Source organism: Rhincodon typus, chromosome 31 (genome assembly GCF_021869965.1).
Source record: "Rhincodon typus isolate 14 chromosome 31, sRhiTyp1.1, whole genome shotgun sequence".
NCBI classification, from domain to species: Eukaryota; Metazoa; Chordata; class Chondrichthyes; order Orectolobiformes; family Rhincodontidae; genus Rhincodon; species Rhincodon typus.
The window spans coordinates 8,021,114-8,042,100 of record NC_063362.1 but is presented as its reverse complement, the minus strand read 5'-3'; the positions used below and the strand labels follow the sequence as shown (position 1 = coordinate 8,042,100).

Here is a 20,987-nt window from a genome sequence, read left to right as displayed (position 1 = left end):
CAGAGGAGCAGGAAAGCTGACAATTGGGGCCTAGACCCTTCTTCAGAAATGGGGGAGGGGAAGAGGATTCTGAAATAAATAGGCAGAGACGGGGAGGAGGATAGAAGATGGATTAAGGATAAAAAAATCCTCTATCCATCTTCTATCCTCCTCCCCCTCTATGCCTATTCATTTCAGAATCCCCTTCCTGTCCCCCATTTCTGAAGAAGGGTCTAGGCCCGTCAGCTTTCCTGCTCCTCTGATGCTGCTTGGCCCGCTGTGTTCATCCAGCTCTACACCTTGTTATCTCTTTCCTCTGATGGTATCAGTTTTGTTAGCTCTTATGGCATGTAAGTTCAGGAGGTCGGAGGTCATAGATAATGGAAGACTTATGATGGATTACATGACTCAGGGTCTAAGAGAAAGCTAACCCTATGTTGGAGTTGCACCAATGGACAGTATCCAACAGCATATCCTGTTGGCCACAGTGTACCCATTTGCCTGCCAAATGGTTAAGATCTCTCTGCCATGCACCCAATTCCTTGTGGGAAATTTTATCCCATACCCTCTGTAGTGATTGTAGCCAGGTGGACTGCACAGAATACGAGTTCCCTGATTGGACTAGATTAATAGCCCCAAATCAGGGAGCCCTGGCTGACAGATATAAACAGGAGTGTTGGAAGTTCTGTTCACTCTGAGAGCTGGGTCTGAGGAAGCTGGATCAGTATCAAGTAGCGTACACATGTAAGTGAAGGGTAACTTGGTAACTGGTCCCTGTGGAGTTATTTTGACCTCCTCATTAAATGGGCTGGTCTATCAGATGGCAGAGGTCTGATGGCAAAGTGGGTAGTGTTCCTACCTCTTAGGCAGAAGTTCTGGTTTCAAATCCCACTCTGGGACTCATCTGTCAGGGAGCGTGCTCTCCAAACCGGTTGCTGATCAAACCAACAATCCTGCTAATACATCCATAGCGAAGGACAGCTGTAACACAACAGCCTTCCCCAATGGCATTATGTCCCAGGGTAACTAGGTCCAGAACTCAACAGGGAGGAAAAAGTTCTGTTCCAATATTCTGAGCTGAAACCGAACCCAACTCTCAGACATGTTGGTCTGCTTTTGCTATTAGGTTTCAGTCAATACAAAACTGACAGCTCTCTGCACATAAAAAAAGAAATAACTTCACTAAATGATGGAAAAAAACATTTATTTTACATAGTATTTTGTATTGCTGATTTCGTTTTAAAGTATAGTGCAAAGGTAATGAAAACATTTCACATAAGTATGCCAACATAAATTACATATAAATAAGCAACAGGTTTCACATATATTAACTGTAAATTAATATAAACCCACGGTGCTTCACCCACCCTGTTCAAACATGTCATTTTCTTCATACCAGCATACGTAAAAACAAAAACGATTGCACTAGATTCTGTTCAGGTCTGTTTATCCAATTGACAAAAAAAAATCTTAAACATACACACACACGCACACACACACACAGACACACACAGAGTTCATGAATTGTAATCTCAGAAAAATAAATCAGGATCAACTATTTTGAAGACCGACAAGCTTGTGCATTTGTATCTTTGTTGCAGCGTGCCTAACCATCTTGCACAAACTAACCTGAAACCCAGCTCCCTGTGCCAGCGAGGGGCTGTTTTGCTCTTCAAAGCAAGTAATTCTTCTTTGATTTTGAATGAGGGGGAGATGGGGGTAGAAGTGCTACATTGAAGCTGGCCCTGCAGGGACAAGGCAAAGGTTCCAAATAACTGACAGGTAAACATCATGGCTGTGAAACTATATCCAAAAGTAGTCACAATTCTTCTCTTATACATTCACTCAAACAAATTCTAAATCACTTTGCAGTGCACATGTAGATTCCCAACTATCTGACTGAAAGAGGCATACAAGTATTGGTTTTCATTTAATAACAGCTCTGCTAAGCGCTAAAAAGATGCTGTACACATTTTCCGTTTCTTATGGTGAAGCCTCTTATTAAATTAAATATATGTGTCTTTTTTTCTGAAGAAATGTATTGTAAGTCAGTTCATAAATGACAAAGTTAAAAGGATTAACCTACTTAGTGCTAGCAGAAACTTGACCAATGTTTTCCCAAGGCTTGAGACAGGTTGGAAATGGGTTGAATTATCACATGAACAGCTTGTGTTTGGATAATCCAATTATTCCAATCAAGGGGATCGATGCAATATATCCAGGGTAGAAACAGTAAAAAAAACAAAAGTGGCATAACACATATTGTTTTTTGTTCAAATATGGAAGGAATTAAAAAGAACAAATCTCTATTATATAGAGTCCTATTACATGATGCAGATGTGTTGAACCATGTTGGACAAAGAATATTTTATGTGGAGGCCAGGGTCCATAACAGAGACAAATGGGGTCATTGAAGTTAGAGGCTGGAAAAATCATTGTGTGGATATCTGGCACAATATTCTATAGGGTTTGATTTAATACATCCTCAGAAACTTATTGTGAAAAAAAGAGAAACCTGAACATTTAGAATTCAACAACTTCAAACCCATATTAACTGTGTTATTTGGTAATCTACTGAAAAGATCTGGCTTCAAAACTGACAATAATTTTGTTAGAAACCATGGTGAAAATTGACGTAAAACCCAAAATCAAATCTCTTTTACAACCGTATTTTGTACAACAAGAGACTGTTTTGCTGGAAACATACATTTCCTGGATTTACTTTTGCAATTATTTACATGCTAGCTGGTTCATTTATTAATGTTCAGTGTAACCCAGTACAGGAGGCTTTTCTTTCTATTTTACATTTACTGTACGGACAGATGACAGGCTACTGCAAGAACAAGGGGAAAGTAGGTGGAATTGGCTGTTGCTGATGAGCAATGGGATGGAGAAAGAGATAATCTATTCAGCAGTTAGTTCTACGTGTCGCCAATTTAAGTTTTATTAGGGAGCAGCAACTCCTGGGATATGAGAGAGAGAGAGAGAGAGATTGGTGAATCTACTCTCAAAGTTGAGTACTTCTGGTCAGTTGACCTGCTTTCTTCAATCCAATAAACTGTTGGCACCTGGAGGGTCAAAGTTCAGATACAGTTGGCTCACCAGCACCTCATGATGGTGATCGAGAGTACTGCTAGAACAAAGGGGTTGTCCTCACTCGATCAGCCACCATTACATCCTCAGTTAAACTGATGCAAAAGGAGGGGTTTCTTACAAAATGCTGCCAAATTCATGTCAGCACATCAGGAACACCAATGCCACCCATCTCCCCACCAAACTGCCACTTGGCAAGCTATTTAACTACAAGACCGTCACAGTCCAATCTGATGCTGTCCTCAATCTAGCGGCCCACACAGGAGTCAGCAGCAGGACAAGCTTTCCAGTGCCCTAGCTTGGGGGGGTAACAAGAGCTGTCTCAGTTGACATTATCCTCATCGATTTATCCCCTCAGTACTCAATCGTCCATCTCTAGAACTTGGAGGAGTCTGTTGAGTTACAGAAGCGTGAGAAAACGTAAAATACTGACACCTGTTTACGTGATGTGAATTTTAGGCATACACGTACCGTTATACACACGCTGAGGAGCCACCTGACACAGTGACATTTGCCCTCAAGAAAGTAGCTTTTAATGTGACACTGGGTTTGCTAGAGGAACACACGAGAACATATTGCCTAAAGGACATGGTAACATGAGAAACAGAAGTAGCATGGGCCACAACCAAAAAATGTAAACTGTGTAATATTTCATTATTACATACCGTCCATGCTACTGAAGAGAAATTTGGGAAGAAAGCATTACTCAATGCTTCTTGGATTAATCCCCAATCCTTACCTTCCCCATAAAATCAGCAACCAAAATCTTCTCTTTGCCCTTCTACCTGGCAACAATTCCCTGACCAGAGATAGACAATAACTTAAGTAAAATACTCAGAAACATAAACCAAGTTTAAAAAAAAAATTCAAATGCATAAAAAGTCAACACACTTCACATTTAAAAGATAAAAATTAAATTAAACATATTATCACCTCTGGTCAGCGGTAACTTCTCATTGACAGTATAAGTTGAGTGATAAAATGCAAGTGCTACAGTAGAATCTCCTGGAGATTATATTTTAGCAAAAGTACGAGGTATGCAATCGATTTCTGAATTATTTTTGTTGATCAGTACAAAAAGATGTGGAATAATTAGGTCTATTCGGCTGTTAAACTCTCTTTGTCATATTTTCTGTGCACTGCTGTCTTCTACCTTGGTTTACCAAGGTTCTCAGGAAGGAGTTGATATGTTGTACAATCTGTAATGCTACATAGCCTTGAAGATAACAGAGAAAGGTTTCAACAAAAAAAGTTATTAAAAGTGGTGTTGTGGAGGAGAGGGGCTCAACGACAGTGGTCAGTGTCCATTGTGCAGCCTTTATGGTCGACAGCGGGCTGTCATTTATTTTCACTGGAATTAAAGAAACGTGCATCATGCCGTGAAAATACCGATGACAACCGTGGGATAAAATTCCAGAAATAACAGCCTGCGTTTTCCCAATGGAGACGTGTTGAGTTACGGAGAAACTCTGGCATTTGCCAAAATTTCCGAAACCCTGGCAGCGTTGTTCTCTGTGCCAGTTCTTTAGAGAGAGAGAGAGAGAGAGAGACAGAGAGAGAGATAGGGGGGTTCAAAGAAACACAAAATCTCCACATGAATGGTGGAAGTTTCAAACCTGACTCCTTGGCCTCAAATGACACCCTTTATGTTGTGTGACCAGATCATTGTAGGTGGGCGCGTGCACTGTTATCGTTCAATCAGACACTGCCCCTGTTTTTTGGCAAATTGCTCACAGAACATTCGCCACTTGAGGTCCAACCTCGGTCCCCTGTTTTCGTTCTTGTTGAACAGGAGGAATAGCACCCAGAGCTCCCTTGTCATGAACCCAGGGAGAGCAAACTGGCTGCTTCGTAAAGGACTGTGTTCATCATGAGGTTAAGGCCTGGCTGGACTCAGATGTTAGAGGCTGGTTGAAGAAACTGAGAGAGTGGGAGACGATGGAGGGGGGAAGTTCAGTAGTTCCAGAACGGCGACGCCCACACTGCTTCGTCGTGTGAACATGCACGAAGCTGCCACCCACTTGTTGGTGCGAGGGTTGTATTTTTCAATGGAATTAAGGCTGGAGCTCCCATCATTGCCACCAACTGCATAAAGCCACCCATCCATTGCTACAAGGTCGTGCGTGCTCCTGAAGAGAAAAAAAAACAGCAAAAAAGTGAACAAACTGAGAGATACCTCCCCTCTGAAAGCCACTTCTAACTCTTATCTTCTGAGCCAGGAGGTTCCTGCGCTCATCCCTGAAAGAGCTCACTGCTAATGCACAGAGGCAGAGGAAACACTGCTAATATTAATGACATTTGGACAATCCAAAGATGTGCTCAAACTTTACTCCCAACACTGAGTCACATGAGTGCTCCAACACCAAAGTGCACCCATACCCAGGTCATCCCATTTCTGACCCGCACACATGTTCCGTGAGACCCCTCAGTGGGAACAATGCCTTACTACATAACCACTCGAATACCAAGATGCTAGATACCTACAAACGATGCGATTTCTACATGTGGATTGTACCCAGAATCCACAAGGGTGGCACAATGGCAGGTACTGCTGCCTCACAGCACCAGGGACCCGGGTTCGATTCCACCCTCTGGTGACTGTGTGGAGTTTGCACATTCTTCCAATGTCTACGTAGGTTTCTTCTGCGTGCTCTGGTTTCCTCTCACTGTCCAAAGACGAGCAGCTTAGGTGGATTGGCCATGCTGAATGGCAACGGATTGTCCAGGCATCTGCAGGCTGGGTGGGTTAGCCATGGGAAATACAGGGATAGGGTAGGGGGGGTGGGATGTTCTTCGAAGGGTTGGTGGAGACTAATTGGGCCAAATGGCCTCTACCTGCACTGTAGGGATTCTATGATTCAAAATTATAATCTTTTTCCCTTATTTACTCATGGAATAAGAGTGTTGCACTGGTTGCCCTTGAACTGATTTGATTATCCTCTGAACTAGCCAAGCAAGCCAGAGTCAACCACACTGCTGTAGGCCAGACCAGGCAAGGAGCAACATTCCCTCCATGCTGCACGGTCACTTGGAGGCCGTTCCAAGCACAGACATCTTGTTTTGGAAGCTGTAGCCCCACACTATTTCGGAGGTCTGTGCACCTGAAAAAAATAATTCCAAGGAAGGTTGGTAAGGAAGACAGATTTCCCTCTGGAAACAGGGCATCAGTGAGCAGATGGAATTTTTTTTCAACCAGAATCAATAATGGTTCTCAGGGTTTGGGGTGCCTTGAAGATGGATTGCAATAGGTCTAATATTTATTCCTTTTTTTTAAAATATAGAATCCCTACAGTGTGGAAACAGGCCCTTCGGCCCAACAAGTCCACACCAACACTTGGAGCATCCCACCCAGACCCATCCCCCTATAACCCACCTAATCTACACATCCCTGAACACTACGGGCCATTTCCCATGGCCAGTCCATCGACCCTGCACATCTTTGGACTGTGGGAGGAAACCGGGGCACCCGGAGGAAACCCACACAGACACGTGGAGAACGTGTAAACTCTGCACAGACAGTCGCCCGAGGCTGGAATTGAACCCGGGCCCCTGGCGCTGTGAGGCAGCAGTGCTAACCACTGAGCCACCGTGCCTTTATTCACAGAATGTGAGCATTGCAAGATGGGTCAGAGTTGTTGCCCGTCCCTTGAGGTTGTGATGAGCTGCTCCTCAGTGGGTGGCCGTGCCATTCACCGAATGGTTAAAGAACTGTTGGACTCCAATTTAGAGTCACTGGTAGAATAATCAGTAGGCTAATCAGAGATTGCACAAGCAAAAATGTTGTAAAGACAATGGACTGTTGTGATCTGCAATGCACAGACGAAAGGGGGCAATGGAAGCAGATTCAATATTTGATTAACACAGACAGGCAAAGAAGGACTGTGCAGGCTTAAATTGTGATCCTCAAAAACCCAGGTGAGTCTTAACCCTGTCATCTGGTTTACAGACCTACACATTTGTGCATCATAGAGTAGTAGAGCACAGAAACAGACCATGTGGTCCAACCAATCCATGCCGACCATAATCCCAAACTGAACTAGCCCCACCTGCCTGCGTTTGGCTGATAGCCCTCCACACATTTCTTATTCATGTACTTATCTCGATTTCTTTTAAACATTGTAACTGCCCACTCACACCCACTACTTCCCCTGGCAGTTCATTCCACACACGAACCACTCTCTGTATAAAAAAGTTACCCCTATTGTCCTTTTTAAATCTTTCTTCTATCACCTTAAAAACATATCCCTAGTCTTGAAATCCCCCACCCTAGGGAAAAGACACCTGCCATTCACCTTGTCTATACCCCTCATGATTTTATAAATCTCTAAGTTACCCTTCAACCTCCTATGCTCCAGTGAAAGAAGTCCCAGGGTATTCAGCCTCTCCTTATAACTCAAACCCTCCATTCCAGGCAACATCCTGGTAAATCTTTTCTGAACCCTCTTCAGCTTAATAATATCCTTCCTACAATAGGACAACCAGAACCAGACACAGTATTCCAGAAGAGGCCTCACCAACATCCTGTTAAAACCTCAACATAACATCCCAACTCCTACAGTCAAATCTTAAATTTGGGTCTTGAATCTTCTCCTATTCTTGAACACAGGGAGAAATACGCTGTAGGATCGGGCCATGTACAGTGTGGATAACAAATCGATGACAGCTGTAAACCATAAGATTCGATATAAAAGGAATTTGTACGCTACTCTTTAGGCTTAAATGTTTTTCCCCAGCAGATTTCTACCTGCAAATGAAGAGCAAAATTAACTATGACCAGCCATCACAGGAGGAAGAATTTGATGGATCACTCACTCGGGTGTAAATTAATCAATTTTAGCCCAGGTAACTGGAGGAAGGAATAGTCTTTCTTGGGTATCTCACTATCAAATGTAAGAGAATAGATATGTGTTTTTACACCACTGCAGGATGTTGCAAGTATCTCATGGGTAATGAAGTGCAGTGTTGTAACATAGGGAAACGTGGCTGTCAATTTACACACTGGGTTCACAGGCAGCAATGAAATAAATCACCTGGTCCAGTGGTTTTGATTATAGCATAAACGTGAGCCAGAGCAAGAGGAGAACTCATCTGTTTTTTGTCAAACTGTGCCACACAATCTATTCACTTAACTCAAGAGGGGTCTCAGTTTGTTGTCACCTCATCTGAAAGGCGACAGTGCAGTACTCCCACAGTGGGGAAATCTGCGTTCCTACGTTCAGTGTTTCTCCATATCAGTGCTCTGCAGTGTTTTACCTGGTGAGACTGCATCTTAATGCCTCCGCCTCTGTACGATCCAGTGTGAAAAATGAGAGCTGTAGGTGGGGCCTTAACATTGTGCCCAGGGTTCGGGGCAGGGAACAGGAGTTGAGCACTGGAGGGAAGATGATCAAAAGGGAGGGCTTCGCTCAAGGGAACAACAAAGAGAACTCAATGCCTTCCTTTTTTTCCAGCAGCTATTGGGTCTTAGAGGGACAGTCCATTAGGCCACATCCACACAGAGAGAGAGAAATAAAAGAGGATTTAAACGGGTCTCCAAGCTGTAAGAAATTAATCCAAGTACCAAGGCATTGCTGACTGTGAGCTAGCAATCCCAAAATCTGGTTGACGGTCTCCACTGAGGGTCACAGGCCACAGTTTGCAGATTTTGACTGTTATAAAACACATCAGCAGCCTGAGTCACCTTTCTCGCAGTCTTCATTTCCACTGGCTTTAACTGGCTGCCGACCTGCTATCAGCCTTGCTTACAACAGCAGCAATGTTACTTCAATGTGTGTGTGGTGCTGTCGCTAGCACTTGTTGTTTGTACAGTACAGCACAGAGCCATGGATGGCACATACAGGTAGTCAGGCAGCGCAGACAGTACAGAAGGAGCAAATACTTAGCGATATACAGCCACAAGGGTGCAATCAGTCAGTCAAGTGTGATTCAGTGCCAGAATTTAGAGCATAACGTTAGATCTGCCCCCTTGATCTAAGTATATAAAGACGTCAAGTCCATATCAGCAATCTCCGAGATAGTATCTTGCTCCAGGTTTTCATGCTTTACTCAGATGACAAACAGAAAGTTTGTTGAGGAATAATAAACTTTATATTTTGGTGATTGAAGGCTATTTGCTGGAATAATGTTGACTTGTACAAGTTCCAACAGAAACTCTGATAGTTTCATTAAAGATTTTGTTTGTTCCATTTTGAAATACTTTTTCTCTCACACTTCAGACCTTTTCCGAATCTCGCAATATCTCAGGGGGACTGGCAGTTTTTCCTGTTGTTTATGATAAACCCTGACAACTCTGGCTCTCCACGCACCCAGGGACAGACTGAGACCAGAGGATATGGGAACAGCAGCAGAAGGCCATTCAGCCCATCGCATCTGCTCTGTCACTCAATGGGATCATGGCTGATCTGATAACTTCACTACTGCCTTTTCCCCATCACCTTCAATCCGCTTAGCGATCTTGTCTATCTCAGCCTTGAACAAACTTAATGACACCGCCTCGACCGCCCTCTGTGGTAAAGGATTCACTACGCTCAGTAAAGAAATTCCTCCTCATTTCTTTACTTAAATGGGCGACCCCTTATTCTGAGATTATGCCATCCGGTTATAGACTCTTCGACGATAAGAAACAACTCTTCCACATCTACCCTATGAAGTTCTGTAAGAATCTTCCATGTTTCATACAGCTACAATGAGTACATGCCGAATCTACTCAAACTCTCCTCATAAGGCAGTCCCTCCATACCCAGGGTCAGATTGGCAGCCACTGGATTTCCTTTCTCACTGTAAAATTTAATTGGGCTTGCCATAGATATTACAAGTCGCTTGTCACAGAGTTTTGGAGACACAAACCACAGGAGTCAGATAGAAGGGAGATTAAGTGATTTGTTCGAGGCATTCACAATCAGCATTGCTAGATTAAGTAAAAGGAACCACTGCTTCCAGAGCTGAAGAACTATTTGTCTAAGGACATACATTTAATGTCATAGAGTTCTACAGCATGGAAACAGACCCTTCAGTCCAACTTGTCCATGCCGACCAGATATCCTAAATTAATCTAGTCCCATTTGCCAGCATTTGGCCCATATCCCTCTACACCCTTCCATAATCATATATCCATCCAGATGCCTTTTAAATGTTGTAATTGTACCAACCTCCATCACTTCCTCTGGCAGCTCATTCCATACACGCACCACCCTCTCCGTGAAAAAGTTGCTCCTTAGGACCCTTTTAGATCTTTCCCCTCTCCCCTTAAACCTATACCCTCTAGTTTTGGACTCCCCAAGTGATTGCCAAAAGAATCAGAAGGACGAGGAGGAGAAAAATAAATCATCATCCTTGCCCCATGTCCCTTAGGCTGAACCAGGCTGTTGATAACCTGGGGGACCTATTTGGCCCCGAGTCTGACCAAATGCCTTCTTTATCATCAAGTATCGGCTTCTTCCAATTCCATGACATGCTGGGAAGTGAGATTCGATTGGATAACTCAGTCAGCACAGACAATAGGGGTCGAATGGTCTAATTCTGTAGCACAAATCACTGCCTCAGCTCACCAGCTAATGAAACCCCCATCCAGACCCCTGATAGCACTAGGCTCAACTATTCCTGGCTACCATCCCATTTTCTATCCCCGACAAACCTCAAAACTCATCCAAAACTCCAGTGCTTGTATTCGAACTCCTGTTTATGCATCATCCCGGTGTTCTCGGACACAAGTGGGATTTGACTGCTCAGTGTGACGTGGCACTTCCCCGGTGTACAGCCTGATCAGGAACTCACCATGTCGTAACTGGCGGTTCTCATTCCACATTCCTGGAATTCTCCCTCCGTCACTGCACTGCTCAACTGTTCCTTCCCCCTCCGTCAACAATTTGCTTTTCCCCTTTTTCACTGAATCGTGTGCACTCTCCAGACATCAGTGTGGTGCTGGTGACATTTGGCAGTTTGGCACCTGCCTGAACTAGGGCATGTTGGAGCAATTGGCCTTGTCTCTGTCTCTGTCTCTCTCTCTGCCTCTCCACCCGCCCCACCCTGCTTTTGGGGAAAGACTAGACTTCCTTCAGGTGCTCTGGTAGTGTCAACGTTCAGAAGGAACAGAGTATGTGTGGAAACTCGTATATGAACCCACAATCTCCTCCTCCCTAGTTATTAATGCCACCAAATACAAAACTTCCCAGCCACTGTTGGTTTGTGCAATTGATGAACAATACTGTCTATTACAGAGTGATGCATTCGCTCCTGACATGCATATTTGTTAGCAATGGAAGAACATGACAAGGTTTCATAGAATAGAATTTCGTACAGTCCCTACAGTGTGGAAACAGGCCATTCGGCCCAACAAGTCCACACCGCCCCTCTGAAGAGCATCCCACCCGGACCCATTCCCCTAATTTTCCATGTCTAACCCACCTAACCTAAACACCCCTGGGTACTACAGGCAATTTAGCCTGGCCAATCTACCTACCCTGCACATCTTTGGACTGTGGGAGGAAACCGGAGCACTTGGAGGAAACCCACACAGACACGGGGAGGACGTGCAAACTCCACACAGACAGTCGCCCGAGGGTGGAATCGAACCTGGGTCCCTGGCGCTGAGGCAGCAGTGCTAACCACTGAGCCACCATGCCATCCTGCGAAGGAGCCCTTTTGTCTCTGAGTGGGTGGGTTTGCACTCATATGGCACCACTCTCAATCTTAGGATATCAGCAAGCGCTTTCCGACTATCATTATCGTGATAACGTTACCAAACACAGCCACCAATTTATCGTATTGCCTATTTGGGGGATTTAATGTTAGGCAAGGGCACCTGGAAAACTCAAATAAACACAGAAAGTGCTAGAAAAACCCAACAGGTCTGGAACCATGTTGTGGAGAGTTAATGTTTCAAATCCAGAAAAACTAGTCTAGTGAGAGACTTCCTGACACACATATGGATCCTGTGTGAAATAGGGGGTGGGTTAAAGATCATGCCTGATCGGTGGTGTGTCCCTACTCGTTCTCATTTGTATGAGAGGTGATGGCGTAGTGGCATTATCACTAGATGACTGATCCAGAGATCCAGCTAATGTTTTGGGGAGAGATAGTAGGAACTGCAGATGCTGGAGAATCTGAGATAACAAGGTGTAGAGCTGGATGAACACAGCAGGCCAAGCAGCATCATAGGAGCAGGAAGGCTGACGTTTCGGGCCTAGACCCTCCCCGGTTCGAATCCCACCATGGCAGATGGTAGAATTTGAATTCAATAAAAAATAATCTGGAATTAAACAATGTAAAAGATTATCTGTCTCATTAATCCCCTTTAGGGAAGGAAACTGCCATCCTTACCTGGTCTGGCCTACATGTGACTCCAGACCCACAGCAATGTGGTCAACTATGAACTGCCCTCTGGGCAATTAGGGATGGATAATAAATGCTGGCCTAGCTAGTAGTGTCTACATCTCATAAATGAAGTTTTAAAAAAAATAACAAAGTGTCAGATATGACCAAGTCTAAATTATAATAAATCAATCACAGCCAGAATTGTTACTACCATAACTAAAAATAGTCAAAATACTTGGATTGCTCCATGCACAGTGTAGTCTGAGAATGAAACTTGAACCTCTGTTCTTCCTTTTAGGGATGGGCTGCGAGTCTGTTTCTCTTTCAGTTTGATTCTTATTTCTTTTAATCTCCTCAGGGAAATAAAATCTTTCAGCAATTTGTTTTCATTCACGGGATGTGGGCGTCGCTGGCTAAACCAGCATTTGTTGCCCATTCCTAATTTCCCGGACAGTGATTAATGGTCAACTACATTGCTGTCACGTGTAAGCCATACCTAACAGATTTCATTCCCTAAAGTTAATGAATCAGATGGGTTTTTCCTGACAATCGATTCATTGTCATTATTAGACTCTGCATTCAAATTCTACCCATCTACCCTGGCAGGATTCAAAAACGGGTCCTCAGAATTTTACCTGGCTCTCTGGATTAACAGTCCAGTGATAATACAACTAGGCCATTGTCTCCCCTCTGCTACAAGTATCAGCTGGTAACACCAAATGTGTACTGTACAGACCAGAGGAGATACCTAGTGCTGCCAAGTGTTTGGGGAAAAAGCAGGAACAGGTTATCGAGGTGGGGGATCAACTACGATCATAATGAATGGCACAGCAGGCTCAAAAGGGCCGAATGGTCTACACCTGAACTATTTTTCTGCGTTTCTATATTTATTCCCTTCTCCTTCATATTCCTGTCTAAACACAAGGCAAAAGAACTCAAACAGAAATTCGAAGATTCTTTACCCCAGATCCAAAGGCTCGTTAAGATCTGGAGTATGCTTCTGAAAAGCTCATGGAATCCGTCTCTGTGAAAACTTTCAAAAGACAATTAGCTATGTGCTTGAAGTAGGACCAGCCTCCAGGTTACTGGGCAAAGGTTGGACAGCTTCTTCACACGAGCTGACGCATGTAAGATGGGCTGAAGGACTTCCTTGACGTTAAAAATTCTACAATATTGCTGGCACTTCCCCAAGGTAATTCACCAGAACTTGACACACTTTGGTCACGTGGGGCAACTGTAGGTGTTGAACATTCAGAGAATGGAGGGCAGCCCACAGCCCATTCAGAATGCTGCTATCAGAATCACAGGCTCATTAAAATGACCCCCTCAAAACGACAAACTCAACAAGAGCCTGAAGAATGTGAAACAGACATTTGTGAAGCATGCCCGACCGGTGAGAACATATCTGCCCATTTGCTACATGAGACTACTACAGACCAGGAGAGTCCCAATTCCCTCTTCCCCACTCAACCTTCAATCTGCCTTTGTCAACTTAAAAAAACTGTCCTGTACAGAGAAGTGGAATTTTTGCACACATTGTTTGTTGCATAAGCACGGTCCTTTACATTTCCCCAGTGTAAAATTGAAGGTAAGGTATTAACAGGTTAACATAAAGCAGTTAGTCATTTAAGCATCACAATTATGTGATGCAAGATTCCCTTCTCATGCATGATGACCTACCCTGGCTTGTCTAGCAGGTTCGATCATAGTGTCTACCTGAATTCTGTCAGCCTCAAAACTTTGAAAAGTGCAGCTCTTGGTGTTAGAAACATTGAGATCTCTTTGTCTCAGACTCAAAACGTTTGCAAATTGGTGGGAGCAAAGGTTTAAACTTCGCCTATGGCCCCTCCACGCGCTAAATGGTGTTTGAAGGCAAAGACTTGTACATTTCTATTCACTTGTCTTAAAACATAGTAGTTGGAACAAGGTCAGCCAGCTGGACATCATAGAAGATTAATTCAAAAACAGAAGTTGCTGGAAAAGCTCAGCAGGTCTGGCAGCATCTGTGAAGAGAAAATCAGAGTTAATGTTTCGGGTTTGGATCTGTCCTGAGGAAGGGTCACCAGACCCGAAACGTTAACTCTGACTTTCTCTTCACAGATGCTGCCAGACCTGCTGAGCTTTTCCAGCAACTTCTGTTTTTGTTCCTGATTTAGAGCATCCACAGTTCTTTCGGTTTTTTATAGAACAGGAGTTCCTTGATTGGACCAGATTAATGGCCCCAGTTAAGAAGCCTTGGCTGAAATATAAAAAGGGGAGTGTCAGAATCAGAAATACTGACACTCTGAGAGCTGACTCATGCCAACACTTCAGTAGTTATTATTGCAATACAGATAAGAGAACCTTAAAACTGGCTACCAGAAAAGCATCAATGTCCAAAAACTAGCCAACTTTAGAATCTTCCATGCAACAATGTAATTTGAGTAAAATTTAAAATAAAGAACTACCCAAACAATTCAACAATTCACTGCCAACCTACAGCCTAGGTCCAGACGAAGTCATTGGCTTTGCTCGCCATTGTATCCCAAATAACCCTCGACTCCACCTGACCCTAAATCCAGAAATATCCAAAAACCAGCAAGGTCTGGGTCTGGAATGCGTTGGATCTGTGGTATTACAGCATATTTATGTTTGTTTTAGTGTCAGAGGAAGACTAGGAATGGGAAGGTTTGTCCTTTGAAAGGGTGCAAGTTACGGATTTTTAATACAGATTTGAGAGGAAAAAGTGTTTTTTTTGGTTTCTCTCCTCGGTAACCCAGGTCTAATCCTAAGGCCACTTTTCCTTGTTTTAGATTCTCCCCACCAGAGGAGACATTTCTCAGTATTGACGTTTTTGAACTCTTTCAATGTTTCACACACCTGGGTCAGAGCAGCCCTCAATTTCCTGAACTCAAGGGAAAGCAAGCCCCTGTTATCATTCCAGTGAATCTGCGCGGGATCACTCTCTTCGAATATCCTTCCTGGACTTTGTGGTCTAGAACTGAAATGGTTGGAAGCCTGATGAAGGTTTTTGTCCAACCGAGGGAGAATGGCCCAGACTCTGGCAGATGCAGTTTAATGTGGATAAGCGCGAGATTGTCCATTTTAGCCAGAAAGATAAAAGTACAAATTATTATCCGAATGGGAAGCAGATTCAAACTGTGTCAGTGCAGAGGGATCTTGGAGTCCTTGTGTATGAATCACAGAAAGTGGGTATGCAGGTGCAGCATAGAAAAAGAAAAGGCAAATGGAATCCGAGCATTTATTGCAAAAGGACTGGGATTATAAAGGTAAAGAAATGCTATTACAATTATATAAGGCATTGGTGAGACCACAGCTGGAGTGTTGTGTCCAGTTTCAGTATCCCTACTTGAGGAAGGATGTGGTGACACTGGAGGCAGTTCAGAGGAGATTAATCCCAGGGACGAAAGGGCTGTCACACGAAGAGCAGTTGAATAGCTTGGACTTGTACTTGCTGGAGTTCAGAAGAATGAGGTGGTGGGGGGGGGGGGGGGCAATCTGATGGAGGTGTATAAAATGCGAAAGGGGATTGATAAAGGTGGACGTTGAACAGATGTTTCCCCCCTTGTGGGACAGTCCACAACAAGAGGTTGGAGAGGTAGAGCAGGTTCAAAACTGAGATGAGGAGGAACTCCTCTCAGAGGGTTGTGAATCTGTGGCATGAGTGCAGTGGAGGCAGAAATCAGCAGATTCAAGAAACAAATAGATACGTTTCTGATGAAAAGCAGGATAAAGCGCTATTGGGAGCGGGCAGGAAAGTGGAGTTGAGACCAGGAGAAGGTCGACTGTGATCATTTTAAATGGTGGAGCAGGTTCAAAAGGCTGAATTGCCTATTCCCACTCCTAATCCCTATGTTCCAGACTGTGAAGTGAAGCCTTGTACTGTTGCCTGCTTAGTGAGAGGCAGACAGAGTCCCATTAAGAGTCAAGATACTACATTTTAGACTAAAGAGGCAGAGAGACACATACCTTCTGATGTTCATGGGTGCCACACTCTCCCACGTGTTGGTTTTTGGATTATACCTTTCCACAGAGTTCAGACAGCTGGTTCCATCATTCCCACCAGCAACATACAGCATCCCTTCCAGCACCGCTACCCCAGCACTGCTTCGACGACTCAGCATATTAGCAATAGTGGTCCATGTGTTGGTCTGCACAAAAGAAATGAACAAGTCGAGCTGTTGTAAAGATGGTTCAGTGCAGGAAGTAGGGAACAACGGTACAAGAGACAGAGAAGTGAAATACACCTTTGGTTTTAATGGAAAGAAGAATAAAGGTGAAGCAGTCAAGCCATGCCCATCCTGACAGTTCACCCACATGGCAGTTTCACTGAGAATTGTTCTGTGTTCAACATTTACCTTTTAAATACCCCTCTGAGCTGCCCCCACCTCTCCTCACCTAATAAAGGTGCCTCTACTCAAAGCTCCAGCTATTCTAACAGTTGGGGCTTAACCTGCTGAGGTTACTGTGAAGGACCCTTCTTCTCAACCTCTCTCCTTGCTGGGGTGTGGAGACCCTCAGGTTAAACACCACAGGTCATCTCTCTGATGAGAGAGTTACCCTACAGTACGGTAAGACGTAGGGACCTGATTGAGGTTTATAAAGTCACACAGGGCATGAATAACGTGAACAGCCAAAGTCCTTTCCTCAGGGTAAGGGAGTCTAAAACTAAGGGCATAGGTTTAAGGTGAGAGGGGTAAGATTTTAAAGGGACCTAAGGGACAACCTTTTCATGCAGAGGGTGGTGTGTGTATGAAATGAGCTGCCAGAGGAGGTGATGGAGGCTGGTACAATTACAACATGTAAAAGGCATCTGGATGGGTACATGAAGAGGAAGGGTTTAGTGGGATATGGGCCAAATGCTGGCAAATGGGACCAGATTACTTTAGGATATCTGGGTTGGCATGGAAGAGTTGGACGAAAGGGTATGTTTCTGTGCTGTACAGCTCTATGATTCTACCTTCTTTTTAATTAAATCTCACACGGCTCCTCCCTACAACACCTTCAGGGTTTGAGACCGTCTCCCACGTCAGTGGCCAGAGCCAGGCACAGTGTCCAAATCGGAATCTGACCCAGCCACTGTACAAACATTAAAAAAGTACAAATTACGACCGAAGGAAAAGAAATGAGAGAGCTGAACCAACATACATCTTAAAGGTCAACCAGAATGAAATGTTCCCATACAGTTCATCTCCTCCAACACGTCTGTTACCATGGGTACAACATTCTATTGGGACCTGCTTTCATCAATAGGCTGTGAACTTAGATTACCAGCTTTGCTGAGAGAAACAGAGCAGGGTATTCTCTTGCTTTCATGTAAGCACTAGAAATGTATCTGGATATTTGGAGAAGTGAAAGTATTCTAGCTGGGTCAAAGAAAGCTAGGGACAGAGAGAACATCTGAATGATAAAAATCAAAGATATCAGCATTAAAACAAGGACAAAAGAAATTCCAAAAGCACAACAAGTTTCATTTGAAAAAACTCACACCAAGCATTGCAGCCCTCCCTAAACTCTGAGTAGCTCACACACGTGCAAATCAGGTAATTGTAAAATGTGGGTAAGAAACATTAACTAAATTCTACTTCAGTCCCGGAAATTTCAATCTCTGCTGCATTCAAACAGGACATTAAATGGGTGTTTCAGGTAGAATCATTCAAGCTGTAGGTTCCAATTCCAGTTATAGGTTGCACTCATCCGAAAAAAAAGCAAACAACATTTTCTTTAAGAAGCAAAGCAAAAACAGAAATTGCTGGAAAAGCTCAGCAAGTCACTGCAGGTCGAGGAAGGGTCACTTGATCTGAAACGTTATCTCCGATTTCTCTCCACAGATGCCGCCAGACCCTGCTGAGCTTTTCCAGCAATTTCTGCTTCGGTTTTTGATTTACAGCATCCGCAGTTTTTTTGGTTTCCTCTTTAAGAAGGATCACCAGACTTGAAATGTTAACTCTGTTTCTTTCTCCACAGATGCTGCCAGACCTGCTGAGCTTCTCCAGCAATTTCGGTTTTTGATTCAGATCCTCAGTATCCACAAGTCTTTGTTTTATCTTATTATAAAATATTGAGGTCCAAAGTATTGAGAGATAATCTTTTGCCGTTGTTCTCGTTATGATCACTACTCCCTAGGCTTTACAATGTTCCATCTTATATTTTTCGATCTTGTGACTACAACTACCCAAGGAGTATTCTAAATCTTTAAGTATTTCAGCAAAAGTGACTCTAGAGATCTTTTTAACTGTTTTAAAAATAGCTCTTGACATTTCAGTGTTAAGCCCCTTTCACTGATATTTCCATTCTTCAGTTTGAAGGGCATGAGTTACAGATGGAGGACAGAAATGGAGCAAATTGCGTGAACATCAATGCTGCCATTTTAAGAGGGAATTGACTGACATTCCTCCTCCTCTTCCCCTTCTCCTGCCACCACCATCCCATCAGAATGCTCTCTCCCTACAGCCTCCTCCACTGACCTCTCACCGCTGGAGAGTTGGATCAATTTTCAAGCATTGAAATAGGTTCACATCAGGGTAAAGGTTTAGGAAGCATTTCCTTAGGTTCTTTGCAGGAGTCTGCCATGAGTAAACTGTGTTCACAACAGCACAACAGTGAACACACTTCAGCAAAAAGAAAAACAATTTGCTCCTGTAAAACACTTGGGACATCCCGAAATTGTGAAGGGCGTTACATAGATTACAATTCTTTCTGAAAGACACAGCTTCCTACAGCTTGTTAATGTTTCCTGAGGGTCACCCAAATTTAACGTGTGCAGGTCACTGTAATAACATAACACACAGAGATGCTTACACATACTGCCAGCCTGTTATTACATGATTGCACACACAAATCTAACGTGGAAGAAACTGATTACATTTTATGGTGTTGCTCATTATCAGCGGATACTGAAGTCAAGTGTGACATCTGCTGGCGTATGATAATACAAATTACTTTACTTTATTGTGGAGGCAACAATATCTAAATGAAGGGCAGAATTTATAACAAAGGTATACCATTTGTGAAAACTCGTAAATTCACACGTCTCAGTAGGAGACTCCAACAATGTCATATTTGATCAATTACTCTCTACACCAGCCGGTGAACTAAGTGACCGTGATGCTAGTATCAAATGAAGCATAGGTTCGCTCACATGATCTGTAAGCCCAGAGCCAAACCACAGCCCAGGGAGTCTTCAGTTTTATTTGCACGTAACAGTTTCCAGGCCAATGTTTATCAATGAAATCAGTATCAATTAAGAAGGGTAACAGATTATTTGGTCATTATCCTATGGGAATTTGCTTTGCATAAATCAGCTTTGGGATTTGGCGAGGTCGGTAAACCATGATAGAAATGTATGTTTCTGTTTTTAAAGTCCCTATCACTGGCAGACACTGACTCTACACCGAGGTACTTTGTTAACCATATTAATGGGACAGACACAGGAGACCTGGGCTCAGACAATTCCACTGTACTTTGGGTGAAATGTTCCCATCAGTGTCAGGCCAGGTTAGAGAAAGAAGTAATCAGTGAGCGGTTATTGATTTATTTCTTCCGAATCAGAGATGTTATTATGCACAGGTGGGACTTGAACCTAGGTCTCCTGGACCAGAGGTGGGGATCCTGCCACAGAACCTTAGCTGCTGTTTACTAATGTTAAATAATATTTATGGCAAGTTGGTTAAATGTAGTGGTCACCTCTGCTCATCTCTGCCAACCTCCCACCACCAGAATTTAAAGTGGCACCAATCCCAGACTAGAGAAGGCTGGGCTGGTGACTGGAAACAGTGCAAAGGGAATGAAAAGTGGGCAAACTTACAACAAGGGCCAGAAATGATCGAGCTAGAGAAACAGAATTCCTATGAACGCTCCCCAACTCTGAGCAAACCCTTGTCTCGGCGCCAGCACAGAATATGGCAGGACAAACCCTGGGTATGCTGGTGCAATTAATTACCTGTGGATCGTATTTTTCCACTGTTGCTAAATGTGAGGAGCTGTCATATCCACCGACGGCGTAGAGGTTTCCATCTGAAAAGGACAGCACCATTAAAAAGACATTTCGTTGACTGCTTAATGACGGGGTTTCTTTTTGACTGGTCAGCCCGATTTCTGACACCTGGGCAAAAGTCCTACCACGTTAAGAGCATCCAATCCAAGCTTCTCAGAAATTAACGTGGGCTCACCAAGTCTGCAGTAATGACCCAGAAATTGACATTAATTTCTGGGACACTGAGGGGAGCAGGTCCTGATGGGAAAGGGGGTGATGAACTGTGTTTACTCTACTCCAGAACCACTAACCCCCCTCACGACTGTGCCCTTTGGGTTTTGAACATATTTAACGATCAGTTTTAGAAATGCTGAGAAAAGGCAAGCGATCACACGAACATACTTTTGGGAGTATACCCAACCAACCCTGTTGTGACAGAAGGCCCACAGATGGGCAGTGCTCTGAGTCACTCCAGGAGTCTGTTGTCAGAGAAATGACTAGTAAACCCGGTACAATAGAGCTGGTTTGGATAACAAAGTGTGGAGCTGGATGAACACAGCAGGCCAGGCAGCATCAGAGGAGCAGGAAAGCTGACGTTTCGGGTCTGGACCCGAAACGTCAGCTTTCC

General features: G+C 43.7%; 1 protein-coding gene across 5 annotated transcripts in view; it reads right to left on the bottom strand.

Moving 5' to 3' along the window:
- Positions 1-1,166: 1,166 nt before the first annotated feature.
- The window catches only part of klhl17 (kelch-like family member 17), a 79,811-nt gene continuing 59,990 nt past the window's right edge, over positions 1,167-20,987 (bottom strand). For all 5 annotated transcript variants that reach the window (XM_048615067.1, XM_048615066.1, XM_048615070.1 and 2 more), the window contains 3 exons: positions 20,327-20,400; positions 16,354-16,535; positions 1,167-5,201 (listed from right to left, as the gene is read on the bottom strand). In XM_048615067.1, the coding sequence (XP_048471024.1) occupies positions 4,973-5,201; positions 16,354-16,535; positions 20,327-20,400 (485 nt within the window). In that variant the 3' untranslated portion in view covers positions 1,167-4,972. The remainder of the gene's footprint in view (positions 5,202-16,353; positions 16,536-20,326; positions 20,401-20,987) is intronic.